At 44.7% G+C, this 21,886-nt stretch overlaps 1 protein-coding gene across 1 annotated transcript; it reads left to right on the forward strand.

The window, feature by feature from the left end:
• The first annotated feature begins 1,001 nt into the window (after positions 1-1,001).
• NUP43 (nucleoporin 43) lies at positions 1,002-13,057 on the forward strand. Its single transcript, XM_056852483.1, has 8 exons — positions 1,002-1,121; positions 3,513-3,635; positions 3,843-3,920; positions 4,579-4,747; positions 8,178-8,313; positions 9,361-9,512; positions 11,037-11,159; positions 12,814-13,057. The coding sequence occupies exons 1-8, from the start codon at positions 1,002-1,004 to the stop codon at positions 13,026-13,028; spliced, it is 1,116 nt and encodes a 371-aa protein (XP_056708461.1). The 3' UTR covers positions 13,029-13,057.
• The last annotated feature ends 8,829 nt before the right edge of the window (positions 13,058-21,886 follow it).

Here is a 21,886-nt window from a genome sequence, read left to right on the forward strand (position 1 = left end):
TTTTGTGTTAATGTTTTTAGAAATAATTTTAGAATGATATATTATGGCTTTAATGTATTTTATTGTTATGTTGCTTTAATTGTTGTTACCTGCCCTGAGCCTGGCCTTGGCTGGGAAGGGCGGGTTATTAATCTAACAAACAAATAAATAAAATTTGATCGTTCACTTGCAAGGTTAGTAATCTTACCACCAAGCTAACAACAATCAGTACTCTTTAAGGGGCAATCCTAGGTAGGAGTAGGGCACACCTAAGACCATGGATCCTAACTCTCCAGGTTAAGTTTTTGCTAAAACAATTTCTGACTACGGTAGCAAAGTACCTAACTGAATGTGTACATAGAACAATATTGCAAATTCATTCTCTGATTACTGTATACTAGGTAAGCAGAGGCACGATGAGACAACTAGATGTTAAATACTGACAGTAAGGAATGAGGAATACGCCGTTGGCAACCGATGTTAAGACAGTCCCACGGTATTTCACGTTCTGTTTCAACATTACACATCGTTCTAGTGTTTGGGAAACACAGACGTTTGGGTAGCCCTGACTAGTCCGATCTTGTCAAAGCATGAAAACTAGGCACGGTTGGCCAGATTAGTACATGGATGGGAAATCACCAAGGAAGACTGAGGTTGCTATGCAGGGGAAGACAACGGCAAGCCGCTTCTGTTTGTCTCTGGTCTTGAAAACCCGATAGTCCTGGGGTCGCCATTAGTCCGTTGCGCCTTGACAGCGTCCCATTATTATTATTTATTTCGGGAAATTCAGGGTTAGTTCCCACCATTCGCTCCCTCCTGCGCGAGGCGCCTTCCGCTGACGCAAAAACCCCGCGCGGCCCTCGTGCACGGGACCCCCTCTGCGCAGCTGCCCCGCCCCTCTTTGGGCGAAGGGGTAGTTTGTCCCCGCTCGAGTGCCGTCTCCGGCGATCCTTGCCAGCCAATCAAAAGGGTACGTTTGAAAGCCGGCGGGGGCGCGCCTTCCCCTCCGCGCCTTCCCCAGCATGGAGGACGTGGTCGCCAAGTACGTCTCTCAGAAGGTCAGCAAGACCCGCTGGCGGCCCATCCCCGCTCCCGCCCTACAGCCTCCCGAGGTCTTCGCCACCGGCTCGTGGGACAACGAGGTAAAAGTATGAGCGCCTGACTGCTCTCTCGCTCCCTTGCCTTTCGCCAAGCCGGGCCTTTTTTTAGAGTCCCTGGAGCGGGTCGCATTTGCCGTTTCTTCCTGAGAGATAATTCGCAGTGGGGAGCCGTGTTAGTCTGTTTGCAGTAGTCAAAAAGGGCCAGAGTCCAGGAGCACCTTAAAGACTAACACAAATATTTTCTGGCAGGGTAGGAGCTTTCGTGAGCCACCGCTCCCTTCTTCAGATACAGCTCGAATGTGAATCCATCGGTCTTTAAGTAGAGGAACAGCATGTAAATGTGAATAGCAGGCTTGATGGGATTAGGTGTGATATGCAAAAGAGTCTGTGATGTCCAGGGGAGAGATGGGTGTGGAGAAATCAGCATTGGTAATGGGCCATGAATGCAAGGTCTTTATCCAGCCCAGGTAAATGCATTGACTTTAGTTTGAATATCAACTGTAATTCAGCAGTTTCTCTTTCCAATCTCTTACAAAGGAATTTTAAAGGGAGATTGGAAAGAGAAACTGCTGAATTACAGTTGATATTCAAACTAAAGTCAATGCATTTACCTGGGCTGAATAAAGACCTTGCATTCATGGCCCATTACCAATGCTGATTTCTCCACACCCATCTCTCCCCTGGACATCACAGACTCTTTTGCATATCACACCTAATCCAATCAAGCCTGCTATTCACATTTACATACTGTTCCTCTACTTAAAGACCGATGGATTCACATTCGAGTTGTATCTGTGAGCTGTGGCTCACGAAAGCTCATACCCTACCAGAAAATATTTCTGTTAGTCTTTAAGGTGCTACTGGACTCTTGACCTTTTTGACTTCCTGAGAGATGTTGGAAATGCTGTGCTAAGGTTACATTGTCGACAGGGCCGGTGCCAGTTATTTTTGCGCCCCAGGCCAGTCTAACTACTTGTGCCCCCACCCCCCATTGCTAACCAATTTTCACAAACAGATGTTTTGTAGAAAAGATAAAAGCGCAAAACTTGTTATATAAAGACGTTAGCGCTGTTGTGGTCCTTATCTTAAAATAAAAAATATAAATTGTCAGTTGCATTTTTTTTCCAAGAAACGAATCGGTTTAAAACTGTGCCCCTCAGGCCACTTCTGCGCCCTAGGCGACCGCCTAGTTCGCCTGATGGTAGCACCGGCCCTGATTGTCATGGAGGTCCCTCATTCGGCCTCCCTGTTTCCTCTAGGATGCTCTTCAATGGACCGGATTAGGGGAAAGTGACGTGATTCTAACGTAGCTGGATATTTTGTTTTGGTTTTGTGCATGTGTTTTACTGTTAACGTTCACCCACACTGATGGAAATGGGCGAGATAGAGAAATGGCTGTGTATTAATTTGAAAAAGATATCTCAGCTGACAAAGTAAACAAGATCAAGCAGCATATAATTGTTAAAAAGCTAACAATTAAAAACCCACCCAGGGCAGGCATGTTTAGCAGCGTAAAATGAGTCTCATAAAACTGTACTAAGGCAGACTGTAGAACCCGTTTTAAAAGATAAATCCCTTAATTAGAAAGTTGGTGCCTAAAAGAGAGTAGAATGGGTGCCAGGCATGGATTAAAGGCAGAGCTTTCCCTGTGTGGGGTGTGACCACTGAAAAAGGTCTGTCTCTGCTCAGTGCTGGCTTCTTCTCAGCAGATGGGGGCACATAGAACAGAGCTTGTGAGGAAGAAATTAATTTTGGGGCCAGACAGTGTTAGAGGAAGGTTTGTGTGTTGTGATCCTTTTGGCTAGGGATGGGCTTGAAATAATGAACTTCTGCTCATAAGGCTTCTTTTTAGTTTACTTTGGGAAGCTCAGCTTAATTGAAGCTTCCTGTCTGTTTCTCTGCCCCATTACAGTAGATTATTTGTTTATTTGATTTGATTTTAGGCCACTCTTCTGGACCAGTCGCTGTCCATTGCTGTCCTCACCCATATTACTCTCCCAGTTTTTCTAGGAATGATTGTATAGTAATTAAATACCTATATTTTCAGCCAAAAATTGGCTCACAAGCCATAGAAAGCATACAAACTATATTCCAATTAGAATTCAATTTAAAATGTTCACTGGGGAGGAGATTCTCAGCTGGTTTCTCTCTGCCCCTTTTCTTAGGGTCTCATCCAAGCCAGTTGGAACAAATCTAGAAGTTCTGTGTTTGTATTCTTTTTGACAGTTATGTGATGCTTGGACAATGTTCCTTACTTTGAACCCTGTGAATATGGTGAATTTGAGATGGTAACATCTGTAAAACAATATTGAAACTTCTTAAAATTTGACTTCTTAAAAATGAAGGTATGGCTAGTGTATGTGTTGGTAAGTTTTCTATAGAAGATGGTGATCTTAAATAAAGATTTGGGGTCTTTTTTCTGTCCTCTTACAGGAAAATAATATTTCCATTTGGTCTATTGGAGACTTTGAAGGCTTGGGCCTGAGTGGAGACTATCATGGAGAACCACATCTGCTATGTGATATCCAACATAGTGGTGATGTTATGGATTTACAGGTAAAAAGCACTATACAATGGCTGTTAAGTGACTGAAAAGTATAAAGTAAGATGCAAAGTAAGTTCAGTTATTCAAGTAGGAAAAGGAGCTCCTTGTTTCTGTTGTTTGGGAAACCCTCCCCTGTGCGACACTGACCACTGACTTAGTAGTTGACCAGTAAAGTAAGAAGGGAATCTTTAACAAGCCTGAGATCTGTATTTTCTTAGTTTCTGGATCAGGAGAGAATTGTGGCTGCTTCATCCACTGGAAGTGTGACTATATTCAAGCATCATCAAAATAACGAGGTAACAATATTTTTCAGCTGTTATGACTGTTCCAATACTTTTATAGTTTTTTATATAGTTTTGTAGTTCCTAAGATGACTAATACATATAGGGAAGTTAAATTTGAAAATCTTTAATGCTAAGAATGTATTTTTAAATATATCAATCCTTCTCCTTCTGATTGCTTGGATAATGCGTTAGGTTTCTTTATGCATATTCTCTGGGAATTACGTTCCAGCAGCTTTCTGATTTTTGAATGAGTTGTGGACACAAAGTATTTGTCAGCTGATTATGTAAATAATTACACCCCTGAACCTTAGGGTTGATTTACCGAACGCATGCCTGTTGTGTAGGGGGAAATGGATAATAAGCTTGTAATCATGCATTTATTCATAAACATGTCCCAGTGACCTAGAGCTTACTTCTGAATAAAAATGCATAGGATTGAACTGCAGAAACAAAGTTCCAAAAATGTTGCTACTTTTTGAAAACCCGAACAGACAAATCTGCAAACTGTTTGCTCAGAAATACTTGAATTTAAGCTGGTGTAGATTGATTGTAATGGTTCATCTGATTTCTAAATGACCCAAGGCTTTTGATTATGGTTATTTAAAAAAAGGAAATTAGTCTTTTGGACTGTAAAATGATATGGGTGGATTCTTTCTCACTTATTTCATAGACTCTGTCTCTAAGCCGGAAATGGGAGAAGGCACATTACTATAATCCATCATGCAGTAGTGCATCATGCACCGGGATAATCTGTAATAGCCCTGAAATCTTTACTGTTGGCGAAGATGGCAAAATAAATTTGTTCACAGCTGAACGTACGGATGCTGTTCGTACAATAGGTAGGCAGTTGACTCCTGCACTTCTCTTAAACACTTGTTCTGACATGTTGTAAGCTTCTTTGTTCATCTTAAAGATTGGGATAAAAGTACCATCAGTTGCATTTTCCTGGGAATTAATTATGACATCACTGTAATGCTTGGGTATCATTGCTTTTGTTCCAAGTCAACAGAAAAATGGCAGCATTGGAAGAAACAAAAAACACAATGCTATATGAAGTTGAAAAGCATTCTAGATGTCTGTGTTGAACAGGGTTCCCCAATGTGTTGCCTGTGGGTGCCATGGCACCTGCAGATATTTTTCCTGGCCAAGTGTTTTGAGAAAGTAGGTGGGGCCAGGTGGGTTTTTCCCCAACAGGACTTCTGATTGGCCATAGGAGATCTGATTTTTAGAAGGTTGCTTGGGCAGCAGCGGCTCCCACCACAGCACAAGGATCTTCATTGTACGACTGAAGATAAACTGTATGCAAGAAAATATTTTAAAACCGTATTTTCATTTTAAAAGTCATCCTGGTAAACAGAGCTTCTGCCTGAAATGTTGAAAAACTGCTATTAGAGTTATACATGACTTCACTCCCTAAGATTTTGCAGTTGGTTCTGCCTCTTGTGGCAGCAGTTTTGTTGTGGCGCCCACCACCCTGTATCAGAATTCCAAAGGTGCCTGCAGGCTCAAAAAGGTTGGGGACCCCTGATGTAGAACCATCCATTGCAGTCTAGCTATCTGTTGAGGCCTAAGACTATGAAATGAGTAGTGCAATTTGGCAACACTCCTAGGCTTGAGAACAGGGATGTTGAACTCATTTGTTATGAGGTATGACATAAATGTAATTTGGCCGGGCCATGCCTCGCCACCCCAGATTGGGAGCGGGGGGGCGGGTATGGCTGCCTTAGCTTGTAGGCCGGATAAGAGCTCTCAAGGGGCCAGCTCCAGCTCCTGGGCTGTGTGTTTGACACCCCTGCTTTAGAAGGCTACTAGCTGGCAGATCCATTTTCTTAATCCAAGTGCCAGGTAAGCTTTTGGAGAAGAGTACTTCCAGAGGAAAGAATATGGCTTTGTGTTGATGTATATGTTATTCTAAGAATTCCTCAGTGCTGATGCAACAAACAATAGTGAGCTCTTTTGAATACGATGCTTAAACATGTGCTTTTTGTAGCTGTCAAAATGAAAATGAATGCAAAACTTAAAATAGATTTAGCAGAAGGGATACTTTAGATGCAAATTTAATAGATGTTAAAATCTAAATTAGCTGCCCACTATTTAATGTGTTTCTCAGTGTGTCTCTGCAATAACAAGTCTTTGTTTACCTCAGCAGTTGACACACTCTTTCTTACATATTGAATGCTTTGGATTTCTCAAGTTTTATTTTTATTTATTAACCAACATTTTAAAGTGCCCCATGTTAATTTTATCACCCAATATGGAAAAAATACTTAAACTGAAATATTTGACTAGGAAAAATTAATCACGTGTAACTTAAATGTTATATTCAAACAACTAGAAGCTTTATGAAGAAATTATTTTTATTTGAATAATACCTGTAAAAAATTAAGACAATAACCATGTACTTCCCTTTGTTTAAATTTAAGAAAATCCTCAAATACACTGAAAACTGTTGACATGCGAATTTTAGTAGAACCAAAAAACTATCATATGCCATGAATATGGCTATCCATCCTTTTCAACATAATTTTTCTCTTCCACGGAGGTCACAAGGGCACCTCTGTTTCACTATCATTCTCAGCAGTGTCACTTGTTATATCAGTATCCAGTTGGTGATTATGGTATCCCTTCCACCATTTGAGAATTGACCTACCTATAAATAAGAATTTTAACTTTGGTTTTGCTTTCTCCTGGCTCAGGTTAATTCTCAACTGGATTTTGTATTTGGATTATTATATGCATTTGTGATTTTCTTTGTCTCCCACCCCTAGTATACAAAACAAAAAAATATACATGTACTGTCTCATACAAGTTGAAGGGATAATCACCTGAAAAACATTAAGTACAACTTTGAAACTGCCAAGCTTACCTAATACCATACTGGCAATGACATCCATTTACTGTTGTTGATTATATGGAACAAACTTTAGAGGTGGAACTTTATCCTTGGAAAAATTTCTACCCATTTATGGTGTTTAGAACATTTGGTAAAAAAATTGGTATCGCAGGGATGCCTAATTAAAAGTTGATATTACTCAGCTTTGTGTTCAGTATTGTGTTCACTGTTGAATGACTGCAAATTTAAACAATTCTGTATTAACTCTGATTAGGCTTTAAGAAACTAATTTTAGTTTATAAAGGAAGCTAAAACTAGTTTTAGTTTATAAAGGAAGCTATACAATTTTAACAAGTCCTCTTTGCAGCTTTATAAAGTATATATACCTTTTAAATTTCACCTTTTTATAAGTTCCTAGTATTCCAGACAGCATAAAAGGCATCTATATTCACCTGAGTTTTTGCTAACCCAATTTAATAATTTTCTTAATAAAGCTATATTCCACAAATGCTCATACTACATATCAGTTTTAATTCTTGTTATGGATTTTCAGTGTTGAGGTATGATGGATCTCACTGCTAGTAAGGAAAAATTGTTAAGAGATTTTTGCCATTTTTAATTTTTCTCTATAAATAGGCACAGCCACTTTGGAGTCAGGTGTTAAGTTTCAGAATTTTATTAATCTTGTGTTGTTGTCATTTAGTGGAGATAATGTGCATCAATATCATTTCATGCTTTTGTGCCACTACTTTAAAACTTTATAACTGTTACAGTCCATTCCTGAGAGCTGCCGCTGGAACACATCGAATGAGGTTTTGCAGCTGCTCTGGGAGGAAAAAAGGGCTATTAAAAAAATACGAAAAATGGAGGGGAAGCCCCATAGAGAACAGCAATGCTGTGCCAACAAAAAGGTGGTGCAGCACTGCCGTAGCGTTAGGCGGCATTCCAGGGATGAAAGGGGTTAGGAAGCTGACTAAAGGCAGCGCCACCCCCCGCAACACCCCGGGAATGCCTCCCAGGGTGCCAGTCTGGGGACCAGGTGGGCTGGCTTAAATGCCCCAATGCCAGCGTCCATGCCAGCTTAGATGGCGCAAGTGGCACGGACCCGGCGTAGAGGTCACGCCACCACCTTGCAATCTCATTAAAGTTGCACTAAAGGTTTACTGTAGTTAATGTGGGCATTGGAAGAAAGTCTGAAGTGGTATAATATCATAAGTAAGTTTTAACCATCTTTCATTGGGCTTCTAGCTAAGGTTTACATCTAGAAAATTCTAAAAAAAAATAGTAAATCATCAGGGGGCAACTCACACCTGACACTTGGAGAAAGTTTTGTTTGAGATTTATCTGCTCACTGTATTGTTAATGCTTCTCAATTATAACTTGTTCAGAACCTTAAAAATGAAATAAATAACATGAATATATTTGATTTTCTACAGACAATGCTGACAGTAGTACTCTCCATGCTGTTACATGTCTTCGCATAACTGAGATCCTGACAGTTAATTCAATTGGTCAGCTCAAAATATGGGATTTCAGACAGCAAGGAAATGAGCCATCACAAATATTTTCATTGTAAGCAATTCTCTTTTAGATGAAACTGTTAAATCCAAATTGTGCATGACAGTTAAGTAATTCTTTAGCTCAGAGTGGCAGACTCTGATCTGGAGAACTCCCCACTTCTCCACATGAAGCCTGCAGGGTGATGTTGGGCCAGTCACAGTTCTCTCAGAACTCTCTCAGCCCACACAGAGGCAGGCAATGGCAAACCATCCCTGAACGTCTCATGCCTTGAAAACCTTATGGGGTTGTCATAAGTCAGCTGTGACTTGATGGCACAGACACATACCTGTATGTAGGTTTCCTCTTTTCTTCCCACTCTTCACAGAAGTTTTTGAATATTATACATTGGTGCATTTGAAATGACACAGTTGGGGTGAAATCTAAGCCTGTTACAACTGTTAACTTTAGAGGTAATAAAATGCCAGTAGTTTTGTGTAAAAACAACAGCCTTTTATTCTGGATGCTTTTCTAGGTAATTCATGGAGCAATTCCTTGCATGTCTACTTAGAAGTAAGCTCCATTGTATTTAGTGGGGTTTACTCTGAGATAATTGTGCACAGGATTCCAGAGTTGGTATACATAGACCGTTTGTATTTTTCTTTTAAGAACAAAATGGCTGGATGTGCAAGTATTAGGGACTGAAATAATTTGGTAATTGTTTTGAACTCTGTATGTTGCTTTTGTCTGTTTAAAAACTACACCACCATATCTGATAACTCTAGTGTTCTTGCAAATCATAAACATATCTGTTGGTAGAAGCTAGATGTTAGTTGAAGCCTGTAAAGGTTTGTGTATGATAGTGATTGACACCAAGAAGATGCTTAGGCCAGCAGATGCTGTTTTTGAAGCATTGTCAGCCAAGGATCTATTAAGAACTTGCTTATTTTGGAAGCTCAGCTACTCTCAGGAATCAGCTTCCGTCTTAATATGCCCAAGCTGTATTTGTGTTAAATCTTCCACTTAGTTTTGTATGTTCTTGGTTTCCAATAGTGTTAATGCCAAATCAGTCAGAGAAAAGGACAGTGTCTTGTTCAAACAGGTTTTCCTCCCTCTTTGTAGGACTGGAGAGAGAGTCCCCCTACACTGTGTTGATCGGCATCCCAATCAACAACACATTGTTGCTACAGGTGGCCAAGATGGAGTGTTGAGTATTTGGGATGTAAGGCAAGGAAGCATGCCAGCTTCCTTACTAAATGCTCATGAAGCAGAACGTAAGTACAGAATCCAACAGTTGTCATGCTTGTCTCCTTTTTAAGGTCATGTTTATTTAATTATGGATGTGGTGGTCTTTCATGTGCAGAGTCCTTCTCTCTCTCCCATCTATTGCGGGAGGCACACTTGGGAATGAGGGGTCAGGCTGTGTCTTCTGTATCTCCATTCAGACCCTATAATCTACGCAGTCCCCTTTATGAGTGGAAAACTTGATCATGCGTAAGAGAAGAACTGAATATGAGTCACCACACTGTAGTGGTTAGAATGTTGGACTAGGATCTGGGAGATCCAGATTTGCATCTCCAATCTGGCATGGAAGCTAGCTGGGTAACCTTGGCCAGTCATTCTCTCAGCCTAATTTTCTACCTTGCAATGTTGAGAATAAAGTGGAGATGAGAAAAAGGTAATAGCTGCTTTGGATTCCCACTGGAGAGAAAAATGCGGTACAAACAAATACACAGATGGGAGGAATGTAGAGGGTTAGGAGAGAAATAGGGCTGTTGAACCATATGAGGAATATAAACACTACATCCACATAGGAAGGACTATCTGTAAGTTTTTTGACATGCCGGCTCTCTCTCCATTGCACAATCCACAGAGAGAACAATAATGAAAGTAGAAAGAATCAAAAATATATTAATGACTTGGGCCTCAGAAATAATTACCAGTCCTGGGTGTCCTTTTTTGCAAAAACTCATTAGTGGCTCTTTCAGCCTGCCCTTTTAAGACACTGTCACGGCAATCTGGTGCATTATATTTCCAAAGGGAAAGTATCATTTATATTTCCTACGAGCAAAAATGTACGCAAGGTACAAATTACCCTAGAAATAACTGGGGTTTTCCATTGGGATAAGCTTGTTATTCATGCTAAGTGTTGGAATACAAAGTTACTCCAGCTAAGTTTCATTAACGTAGTCCTACTAATATTCATTTCTTCATCCCAGTTATCTTCTGCCATGTCTTAAGTTTTATTTTTTTGCTATAAAAGTATTTGAAATGGCCCATAGTTTGCATTCTTCCAAAAACAATGTTGATGGATGGCCTAAAGTGATCTGTATCTATCTGACTGGTAGAACTTGCTTCAATGAGTAGGTGCCATCTTCAAGCCAAACCTTATAAACTATGTTCTCCATTACTTCCTGCTGAGATAAAATTGCACTGTATTTCTGCCTAGGGTGGACTACACACACTGGACTACACTTGTATTAAAAAATATTTTATTGCGCTCTCTCAAGTTCATCCATTAGATATCTTTGACTAGTCTGTGTCTACTGGAACAATAATTAAAAAGTAACATTCTCAGATTCATTGCATTCCATGAATTACACAACCTTTTATAACTTAGAACTATGAGCTTATTTTAAAAAATCAAACTTCTATTCTTTCCTGGGTTTACATTCTGCTCCTGGCATGTGTTAGCAACAGACAAATTTCAATGAAGTATTCTGTGACTGCATTTTGTACAATGCTTTTATGGGTAGACTAGTCTACTGTGTAATAAATATGTATGCTTATTCATTTAGTGTGGGAAGTGCACTTCCATCCTTCCTGCCCTGACCATCTGTTCACTTGTTCAGAAGATGGATCTCTGTGGCATTGGGATGCATCCATGGATGTGTCTGGAAAAAAATCTCTGCTGCATACAGGTAAAATTTACTTCAAGTTTTGTACTAGCCTGAAGGAGTAGAGTTGCTGTATCTCAGTTCCTTAACACCGAGCAGCTTATTTTTCATATTAAACAATTGTTGGTTAAATATTCCAGTCAAGCACACTGTTATCTACTGATTGCCTTGTCCTTGCTTCTGGCAAATTACCACAAAAAACTACCTTGAAATACTAGACAGTAACATCAAAAGTTTATTCCTGTACTTTAGGAGTCGGTTATGGGAAGAATGGGATTTGGACAGAAGAACAAGGACAGGATTAATATCCACAAATTTTTCGTTGGGACCTTGGAAAGCTCAATGAACTCACAAGAGGGAATAACTTTTTTAAAAAAGTTTATTGAAAGCTATTTAAAGTCTAGGAGGCATTAAATCTAGGTAGTGACCACACTATCATATTGCTTATTCAATTTTTCACCCTGATCAGGGACCCAAAGGGGCTTTTCACATTATTTTTCTTCTCCTCTCCCCCTTCTTTCACTTAATCCTCACAACATCCTTGTGAGGGTAGGTTAGGCTGAGTGATTGTGACGGGGCCAAGGACATCTTGCAGGCTCCCATAGCAGAGTGGAGGATTCAAACGTGGTTGCCCCAGGTCCTAGTCCAACACTCTTAACTACTGCAACATGTCAGCTGCTGCTTCTCAGCCATAATTCTTAGAAGAATGAAGGACAGCTCTGATTGTCAGGGCAAACAGGGGTGGGTAGTTCAAATGCTAGCCTAAGGTCACTCCATGAATGAAAAGATCCAGGAGATCAGAAAAGGCAATCAAAAAAACAAATCTGTGGCATCTGTGCCTCAAATGTATTGCAAATGAATTACATGGTGATGTTAGACTGGAAAATTTAAAAGGACACCGTTTGGGATATATAAGTACAGAGGAAGAAGAATTGCATTTCCACCCTTGATTGCTCATGGACTGAGACTGTCAATAACTTGTAGCTTTAGTGGGGAATGTGAAGTCTGTTTGGCTGGGGAAAACCTGTCTCATAATGCAGTTAACCAGTTTGTAACAATCCCAAGGGTAAGCAAGAATTTGCTATAAAGAGAATGAACTAAAGATGGAGGCCGAAATTTGTAAACTGAATAGGAAGCAATCCCAGAAGAGTAGGGACCCTTGAGACAAGCAGTGCAAAGACAAGGAACTGATGAAACAGGAACCTTAGAGAAGGGGCAAGTATTGAAATACGCTACTTAACACATTTGGCACATCAAGCACAATAAGTTCTCCGCAGTACTGCTGTGATCATTTGTCATTTAGTTGCACTTGCGTACCAAGAACGATGACAGTATACCAGTATATAGAAAGGTTATTTCATTACCAACTTGCTACAGAATTTATTCTCATTTGAAGGACTACTGCAATAACTACAGATTCCCCTGAAGATGCCTTTGGGGCGAAATGCATAGGGAATTTCAATTCTGAGTATAACAAAAATGTTCAACCTATTTTCCACCATCAGCCTTGGCCTTATTTTGATCTCCTGTTACTGGTGCAGCCCTTTTATTTCTCTTTGATGTTTAAGTCAAACATTTTGCACTCTTACTGGTTTGATATGCAGAACAATATGCAATTTGTTGTTTCTCTAAGTATTAACGCTCAAAATTTACTTTGATTGTTTTGCATTTATTACAGGTGGGAGAAGCATTACATTTGTGTCTCACAATGCAGTTAACCAGTCTATAATAACCCCGTGGCTAAGCAATGATCCAACTAAAGACCGCATAGAGACTACCAATTTAATTTCAAGTCCAACACTACCTGTTAATAGTTTAGATGTTTTAGGATCATGTCTTGTATATGGAACTGATGCAGAATCTATTTATGTTAAAAAAAACCTCTTTGCATGATTTTTATTTAACTAAACTGTCAAAATGCTGTTAATGTGGTTCCATTTTTAAAATCTGGGATCCACAATACTTCAATGCAGCTATTATTCTAGAGACATAATTTGGAATGAGATGAAATACAATTTACATTAATCTTGAGGTATCTACCCAAGTGAACTTTTCATAAATTAAGAAACTGCTATTTCATTGTGCAAAAGAGGTTCCTAGGTTTCCTGCAAGTTACCTAATGGTCAAAAATACAAATATTAACAATTTTTCAGTAACGAGAATGAAGTGCAAGCATAAGAAATCGTACATGTACTACATTTCTATGCCTCATGATTTCCAGAAGGAACTTTTGTACAGTAAATTAGCCTGTTTCCAGCATTGTTCATAACGTTTATAAAAACAAAGAAGAGCATAGAGAGAAGACCAACAATCAACAGTGTCAAGTTGTCATAACTTGTAAAGAATGAATTGTGAGATCTATTTAAGAGCACCTTTATTGAACACTGTTTTACCTATGCAGTCTCTGTCTTCATATGACCACTATTGTACTATGGGTCCCATTTGCACTGGCACCCTGTTAGACAGAATTTTTCTTAGGACTTCCTTATTCTTTAAGTGCTTACGTTCAAACTTTGTGAAATAACAAGTTTCAAAAAACTTTTTTTTAACAGGATTGTATTGTTGATAACTAGGAGACATTTTGTATTGTTTTTATTAAAGTGCCATTAAAAGTTGTTTTTTATTACACATCAAAAAACTAATCACCCTGTATTACATACTTCAGAAATTATGAAAGGGAAGATACTGGCTTGTACATGTGACTGGCCTTTCACTCATTTCTGTGGTTTTGTTCTCCTAATGAAAGGTGCATTGGGTTATTTTAGCACTGCTAAACTACTCTCTCTGTAAAAAATAAAATCTTATGTTCAGACGGTACCTTTCTGCCTGTAATTTATACCTATTCTTGCAACTTGGTTGTTGTTGTTAATTAAGTATTATTATACCAATTATTAAAAGTTGTTTTTTTTGTCTTATTAAACTTCAAGAAGCTAACACTATTTTGCAAATTCTGAACTGCGTAATTACTGAAGAACAAATGTACAGTTCATAGAGAAACTTTGACCAGACACAAGGACCCATGGGCAGGGACACCTAGTGGGTGGTATTAGTAGGTGGGGTGGAGCAGTACTATTTCTGGAACAGTAATTCAGCCTGGATTCAGCAATATAGAATGTGCTCACTGGGGTTACCCCATGAGCCATAAGACTGCCACCTCAGTCTACATTCTCTTTAGTGCACTGCTAAGGTAGTAACGATGAGTATTTCTACTTTTTGAGTATTTGCTTGTGCCTCAAGGATTCTGACCCAGTACAGTGTCAATTGTGTTTTCCAACTTTCAAGTTCTAGACATACCAAAGTCGGTATTCCCTTAGATCTTTTCGATATACTTCAGGATCACCCTGTATTAGCCACTTCAGACATTATGAAAAGGAGGATACTGGCTTGCATGTGCAAGTCTTCTTCCACTCATTTCCTTGGTTTTGTGTTCCTAATGAAAGGCGCTTTATGTCGCTTTTAAGTATTTGTCAACTGAATTGTGCAGCTCATAGCTGTACTACGTACGATACTTGAGTCCTCATGTTCTCTCCTTCCCTAATTCTGCAGCGAAGCTCAGAAGTACCAGCTTTAAGGAAGACATTCTCAAACAGATTAGTTTACTGGCAACGCTGGTAATTTATGGTTATTTTAAAGTGTCTAAAAGAGTTAAGATACACAACATGTAAAACAAGGTTTGTTTCACTATATAGGAAACGTTAACTCTTCACCTCCTCAAACTGGCTCTGGAATTCCTTCTGACATCCTGGGTGTCAGGATCAGGCGTCTGGCCCTGGCATCCCAAAAGTCAACTCATCCAGGCAGGTAGCTCTGAAGCAGTAATACTTTATTAACTCTTTCAGACGCTTTAAAGTAACCAAGCGTTGCCAGCCAGCTGATCTGTGTGGTCTCCGGCTTTGCAGGTGTCCCAGGCATTGCCCACAGGGTGCCCGTCGTGATCCCCTCGAGAGCTGCCCCAGTCTGACCCAACCTCCCGCTTTGCCTGAGGCGCCGCCCCGCGTCCTCGCGGGTCACGTGGTCCTGCGGAAAGGCAACGCGCCGCTCCCCCTGTCCCCCCCCTCCCCTCCGCGCCCTTTATTCCGTGGCGCCTGCGCACAGCGGCCTCGGTTGCCCGGCGGCGGCGGCGGTTGGGCCTGTGGAGCGCGCCAGGGGGCGGCCGAGCGGCCCCTCCTTCCGGCGGAGGGGGCGGCGCCTGCGCCGGCGCGGGAGGGGGCGTCCTTCCTGGGGAAGCTGCTGTGCGCAGTCGCGGCGCTGAAGGCGGCCCTCGACCTGCTCCGCAGAGCCTGCCTAGCGATGGCCTGGAAGTCGGGGGGCGCCAGCCACGCCGAGCTCATCCACAACCTCCGCAGTGAGTCCGTCCGGGGGGGGGGGCGGGGGGGCGCGCGCGCGCGGGAGAAAGGAAGGAGGGGCCAGGGCACGCGCGCGGGCCCCCTCCGCAGAAGGCCGCGGGCTCCGGCTGAGGGAGCGCGGCCCCCGCGAGGCGGAGGGAGGGAGGGACGGGGGGTGGGCCCCAGCCTTCCGCGCGCGGGCCCCGCGGCCTTTGTTGCCCCCCCCCCCGGGAAGGCAGGCCGGGCGGCCGGGCGGCCCTGAGGGCGCCAGGTGTGTTTCCCGCCGGGCCGGGTCCGCGCGTGGCTCTTGTCCCGCGGCTGGGCCCTGGCGTCGTCCTGCGCCGGGCGGGGCGGTGGGCTTCCCCTGGCTGGAGCGGAGGGGCCCCTGCCGGCTGCCTTCCGGGAGGAGAGGGAGGGAGGGGGCGCGCCCGAGACCCCCGGCCCCCCGGCCCCGCTCCCCTCGGCCCAGTGGCGGCTCCGCGTGGTCCGGTGCCCCGGCGGCCCCGCGAAGGGCTGCCGCGGCCCTGCGGTTGGTGGCGGGGCCGTTTGCAGAGGCGGTGGCCAGCGCTGGCGGGGTGGTTTCCCGGAGGGAGGGCGGGAGGGCGGGCGGGAGAGTGGCATCGGCCTCTGGAGGGGGCGGGGCGCGCGGGGGCCCCGTCCCAGGGCAATGAAGCACAGGGCTCGTCTGTATGTTGCGGGAGACTGCTGCGGGGGGTGGGGGCAGGTTTTTTTTGGGGGGGGAGATGTTGTTAACATCTCTGTCGCTAGTGAATGGGCCCGTGGCGCAGAGCGGTCAGCTGCAGGACTGCAGCCCAAGCGCTGCTCACCACCCGAGTTCAGTCCCGACGGAAGTCGGTTGCAGGTCGCCGCAGCCGTCCATCCTTCCGAGGTCGGTGAAAGGAGGACCCAGCTTGCTGGGGGTGAAGGGGAGACGACTGGGGAAGGCCCCGGCAAACCGCCCCGCAAACAAAGTCTGCCTAGGAAACGTCGGGATGTGACGTCGCCCCGTGGGTCCGGAATGACCCAGGTGCTCGCACAGGCGACCGTTACCTTTACCTCGCTAGTGAATCAATACAACCAACAGGATGGGACGTTGACATAGGCTTAGGGTTGTGGAACCGACCAGAAATCTTTTTAAAAAACAACAGAACTAGAACAGAAGCAAAGCGTAAGTATTAACATGACACATTACGTGATACAAAATACATAGTAGGATCCTACTTACAGCAAGCTATATACGTTCGTGTAGACCACAGTTCCTACTTATCCAAGTACCTCTGTGAAGCATTTTGTACAGTGCTCCCCCATTGCCTGCATGGAAAAGTTCTCTTCAATAATTCAGTTTTGCATAGTTTGAGGAAAACCAAGAGAGTGGTTTTCCTCAAACTATGGACACAGGCCAACTCAGGCACCACCCCCTCCTCCATCCCGCCGCCACCACAGCAGCAGCGCATCCGCTGGATGGAGGGGACGCTCGGCCACCCTCTGGTGTGCTTGACATTGTCAACAGCTGCCGCCAGGCAACCGAGGCCGCTGTGCGCAGGCGCACTCCACGGAATAAAGGGGACGGCGCTGAGGAGGAGGAAGGGGGGGCTCCTTGCTGACACATGGAGGGGGAGGGAGGAGCTGCTGGCTGCGTTGCCTTTCAGCAGGACCACATGACCCACTCCAGTGCCCGTCTATAGATGACTGAAGGGTGGCTAAAGCTAAAAAAGAAAGTCCTCTCGTGTCCTGGCTACAGCAGTACCTCAGTATTTGCTCAACTTTTGTCAGCGCTAGAGTTCCTCAGTTCCATTGGCTGGAGACAGACTATTATTGCTGCTGAACTGGCTCTAGCCCGAACATGGGACTGAATGAAAAGGTTTTTCTTTGAAAGGTCCTGGAGCTTTGCTTTTTAAACAAGACAATAAAAAATCATTCTAAACTTTTTACATATGGGTCTCTGTAAAAATATTTGCCAATATTGTGATCAACGTACAATCAATATAACCTAGAAGCACCCTAAATGAATGTCACTGGCTTCCTCGTGCAACTAGCCTTTCTTTAACTCATTTCTGTGTCTTTGTTTTCCTAATGAAAGGTGCGTTGTGTTGCTTTTTAGTTACAATACTTGAGTCGTGTTGTTCTCTCCTTCCCTCATTCTCTACCGAAGCTCAGAGGTCCCAGCTTTAAGGAAGACGTTGAAACTGACCACTTGCCTCCTACGGTGCACCTTTTTGCTGTGTAGGCTCATGCTGCTGCATGTGAAATGTACTAAACTGAGCGACAGAAATGTGTGTTGGAAAAAAGGGGCTCTGGAATTCCTTCTGACATCCTGGGAGTGAGGGATTCCAAGTGCATCCACCTGGCTCCGATGAAACACACCAAAATGGTAGTCAGGATCAGGCGTCTGTCCCTAGCATCCCATAAGCAAACTCATCTAGGCAGGTCACTCTGAAGCAGTAATACTTTATTAGGAGCAAAAAGACAGATTAAAGGACTGACTGCCTACAGGCAGATGAGGCTGGTAATGGCGAAACATAGGTTTCATGTTTAAAAGCATTACAGGCTGTGAAGGTAAACAATGGCTAAGCAACCCCGAGATAAGAGATTCCCAGGAAAGGAAGACTAAACATTAGCACAGCTGTGGAAAACAGGATGAGTGAAACTGTACACAGAGGTTACAGGCATGAGAACCAAGAACTTGATGTGTAGCCAGACTCTGGCCTATCCATGTCAAGAGCCTGTACTCCTGCTAACAGCAAAGGCCTGACATTCTGCTCCCCCTAAGGCCCCCCTCCCTCCCAGCAATCGGGTGAGGTTTCTGGGGGTAAGCATCGTGAAATTGGTGAACCAGACTGGGGGCTGTTACGTGGTGTTCAGCCACCCACTCATCATGAGTAGAGCACCTTACCCCAGATCCGGGAATCTAGGATCTTGGAAACTTCAAAATGTTCCTCCCCCCCGCCCCCGAGCTCGGGGGCAGGACTGGGGTGCCATTCTGGTGCAGGCACGTATTTTAGCAAACTGACATGAAACACTGGATGGATGCCCCTTAGGGACTTCAGAAGGCTGAGTTCCACTGTGACTTCATTAATGAGCCGTGCAACTGGGAAAGGTCCCACATACTTCTCACTGAGTTTTTGACAGGGGCGTAGGGAGTGAAGGTTTTTTGTGGACAGATATACCTGGTCCCCCACCTTGATGTTCCACCCCGGGGAACGGTGTTTGTCCGCTTGTGCTTTGTATTTGGCCTGCTCTAAATTCTTTTGCAACCAGGGCCAAGTGTTTTGTACTACTTTCGCCCTGTTGGCCGCCTCAGTACCAGCCCCCTCCCCCAAAAGATCCACATTACCAAAGGGACCAAAGTCTTTACTGTATATCACATGGAACGGGCTGAAACCTGTGGACTGATGGGAGGCATTATTATAGGCATACTCTGCAAAAGGCAAAACATCCACCCAATCATCCTTGTGGTAATTTACATAGCAACGCAAATAACACTCTAGCACTGAATTGACATTTTCTGTCTGGCCGTCGGTCTGGGAGTGGTAGGCACTGGATAACCCCTGTTCCACCCCCACCAATTTAAGGAAAGCTTTCCAAAACTTTGCCACAAACTGTGGGCCCCGATCCGAGACCACCTTGCGCGGAAAGGAGTGATATTTGAAGACGTGACACAAACAATCGAGCTAATTTTTGAGCTGTGGGAAGTCCTGTGCAAGGGACTAAATGCACTTGTTTAGAAAAAAGGTCTGTGACCACCCATAGTACCGTTTTCCCGGGGCTGGGGGGAAGATCCGTGACAAAATCCATGGTAATAACTTCCCAAGGGGCCGAAGGTGCTTCCAAAGTCCAAGTGGCTTCCCCACCACCCTTTTGGCTATAGCGCAAGTGGGGCAACTGCATATAAAAGAATCCAAGTCCGTTCTCATCCCTGGCCACCAGAACTGCCTGCGTAAGAGATGCAGGGTTTTAACAAAACCAAAATTCCCTGCCACCTTGGAACCATGGCCCCGATCCTTCACCTCCCTCCGAAGAGAAACAGGAACATACAGTTTATTTTCTTTAAACCAGAACTCCCCCCGCCGAGTCATTTTTTCGGACAGACTATTTGCAGCTTCTTCTGTCTGGCAGGCTTGAGTCAAGGTAGTTTTGAATGAGTCCGGCAGCCTTTCCAAGGGAGGGGACTCTCATGCTTGGGAGCGAGTAAGAACGGCCAGGCAAATCCCCCCGCTGCTCGGGAGTAAATAGCGAGTTCGTGGGACGATCCACCTTGCTCTGATACTGGGGGAGTCGAGAAAGCGCATCTGCCAACTGATTCTGCTTGCCGGGCACATGCCTTAAAACAAAACGGAACTTGGAGAAGAATTCAGCCCAACGCACCTGCTTTGCTGTGAGTTTGCGCGTTTCCTTTAAAGCCTCTACATTTTTATGGTCCGTCCACACTTCAAATGGGACGTCGACCCCTCTAGGAAATGTCTCCACACTGTGAGAGCACATTTAACTGCGGCCGCCTCTTTTTCCCAAATGGCCAGTTCAATTCTGACTGTGAAAACTTTTTAGAAAAATACGCACAGGGTTGAAGCTGCCCCGCTTCCCCCACTTGCAGTAGTGCTCCCCCCATCGCCACATCGGAAGCATCCACTTGAACAATCAAAGGTTTCTCACAGTCAGGGTGTTTCAGTATAGGCTCAGAAGTAAACGTTTTTTTTTTGTGTCAAAAGCTCGCTGACATTCTGGCGTCCAATTCAACCAGGAGGAAGGCAGAGTCGCCGAACTCCCCTTCCCTTTCGTTTTTAACAAGTCCATTATGGGTTATGCCACTTGCACAAAATTGTTGAGAAACCCTCTGTAAAAATTGGCAAACCCTAGGAACTGCTGTAATTATTTGCGTGTAGTCGGCGGCTCCCAATCCAACTTTCTCAGGATCCATGGCCAGGCCTTTGTGCGAAACCACTTACCCCAAAAAGGTTACTGTCTCTGGATGAAACTCACATTTGGACAACTTTGCAAACAATTGATTGTCCCAGAGGCGTCTTAGTACCTCTTCGACTAATTTCACATGCTCCTCGTAAGTTTTTGAATAAATCAAAATGTCGTCTAAATACACAATCACCCCTTTAAAAAGTAAGTCATGTAACACCTCGTTAATCATTTGCATGAAGACACTAGGGGCCCCCTGAAGACCGAAGGGCTTGACCAGATATTCAAACATTCCAAAGCAACTAGAGAAAGCCGTTTTCCACTCGTCCCCATTCCGTATTCTAACGCGATAATACGGTTCAACTAGGTCCAATTTGGTAAAGATGCGGAGGGTTTGGTGTGGGCGCGCGCACGCCCTCCCTCCGCCACGCAGCGCGCAAACCCGTGCACTGACGCTCCCTCTCCTCTCCCCGCTCGGCCCCCCTTCCCCAGGAGGAAAGGCCCAGCCCTCACCTCCTTTCCGCCAAGCGGAGGCGACACCCCCGCCCGCGCAGCCCTCCGAAGTGGAGGGGCAGGCGAGGGAACCAACCATAGAGAGGCCTGTGGAGAGAGCCAGCCAGCCAGTGGGCACGAGGCACAGGGGAAGCCGGGAAAGAGGATCACCTCCAGGCATCATGGGCGACGGGCCCGTGGACAAAATGACGGGCTGGAACTAAACCGGGTTTTTTGGGGGGGGAGTGGAGGAGAAAGAATTTGCGGGGAGGGGGGAAGGAATGGGCGCCGCCTCCGCCACTGACGCCAGGAGACGTTTGTGCCGCTCTTCCCGGGAGGGGCCCCAGTAGTGGCGGTGGCGCCCCCCCGGGGCTCCCCTGGTTTGGCCCCCTCTCCCTCAGGCAGGTGGGTAGGAAAGCTGGGCTCCCGCTCCGCCTCAGGGAAGGGGAGAGGGCGCAGTGGCTTGCCACTGGGGAAGGAAGGCAGGAAGGCAGGCAGGCCCTGCGCGTGATACGCCTCAGCCCAAGCGAGGATAAAAACACAGTTGCACTTACCTGTAACTGTTGTTCATTGAGTGGTCCTCTGTGCAGGTACACATGGGATCTGCACATGCGCAGGCCAGCCGCGGAAATTTTGACTATCAAGCTTATCTGCCTAGAGATAGGGACGCTCCCCCCTCCCCTCTGTCAATGGCTCTTCCCGCCATTTGGTCACGTGACAGAGGGGGGAGGGAGCGGCCACCCCTCAGTTCTCACTTCGCTGCCGTGGGACCACTACAGAGAGCTGCAGCAGGCCACAGAGGGGAAGGAGGGAGGGATGTGTGTCTGCACAGAGGACCACTCAATGAACAACAGTTACAGGTAAGTGCAACTGTGTTTTACATTGTCGTGGCCTCTGTACAGTCCCACATGGGAGAATAGCAAGCTAATAAAACACAAGGAGGCGGGAGTGAGGCTGCAAAGCTCAAACTTTATTTAAGAGCTGACATGAGAACAGCCTTTCCCACTGCTGCTTCCGCAGATGCATCAA

Source organism: Euleptes europaea, chromosome 7, assembly GCF_029931775.1.
Source record: "Euleptes europaea isolate rEulEur1 chromosome 7, rEulEur1.hap1, whole genome shotgun sequence".
NCBI lineage: Eukaryota > Metazoa > Chordata > Lepidosauria > Squamata > Sphaerodactylidae > Euleptes > Euleptes europaea.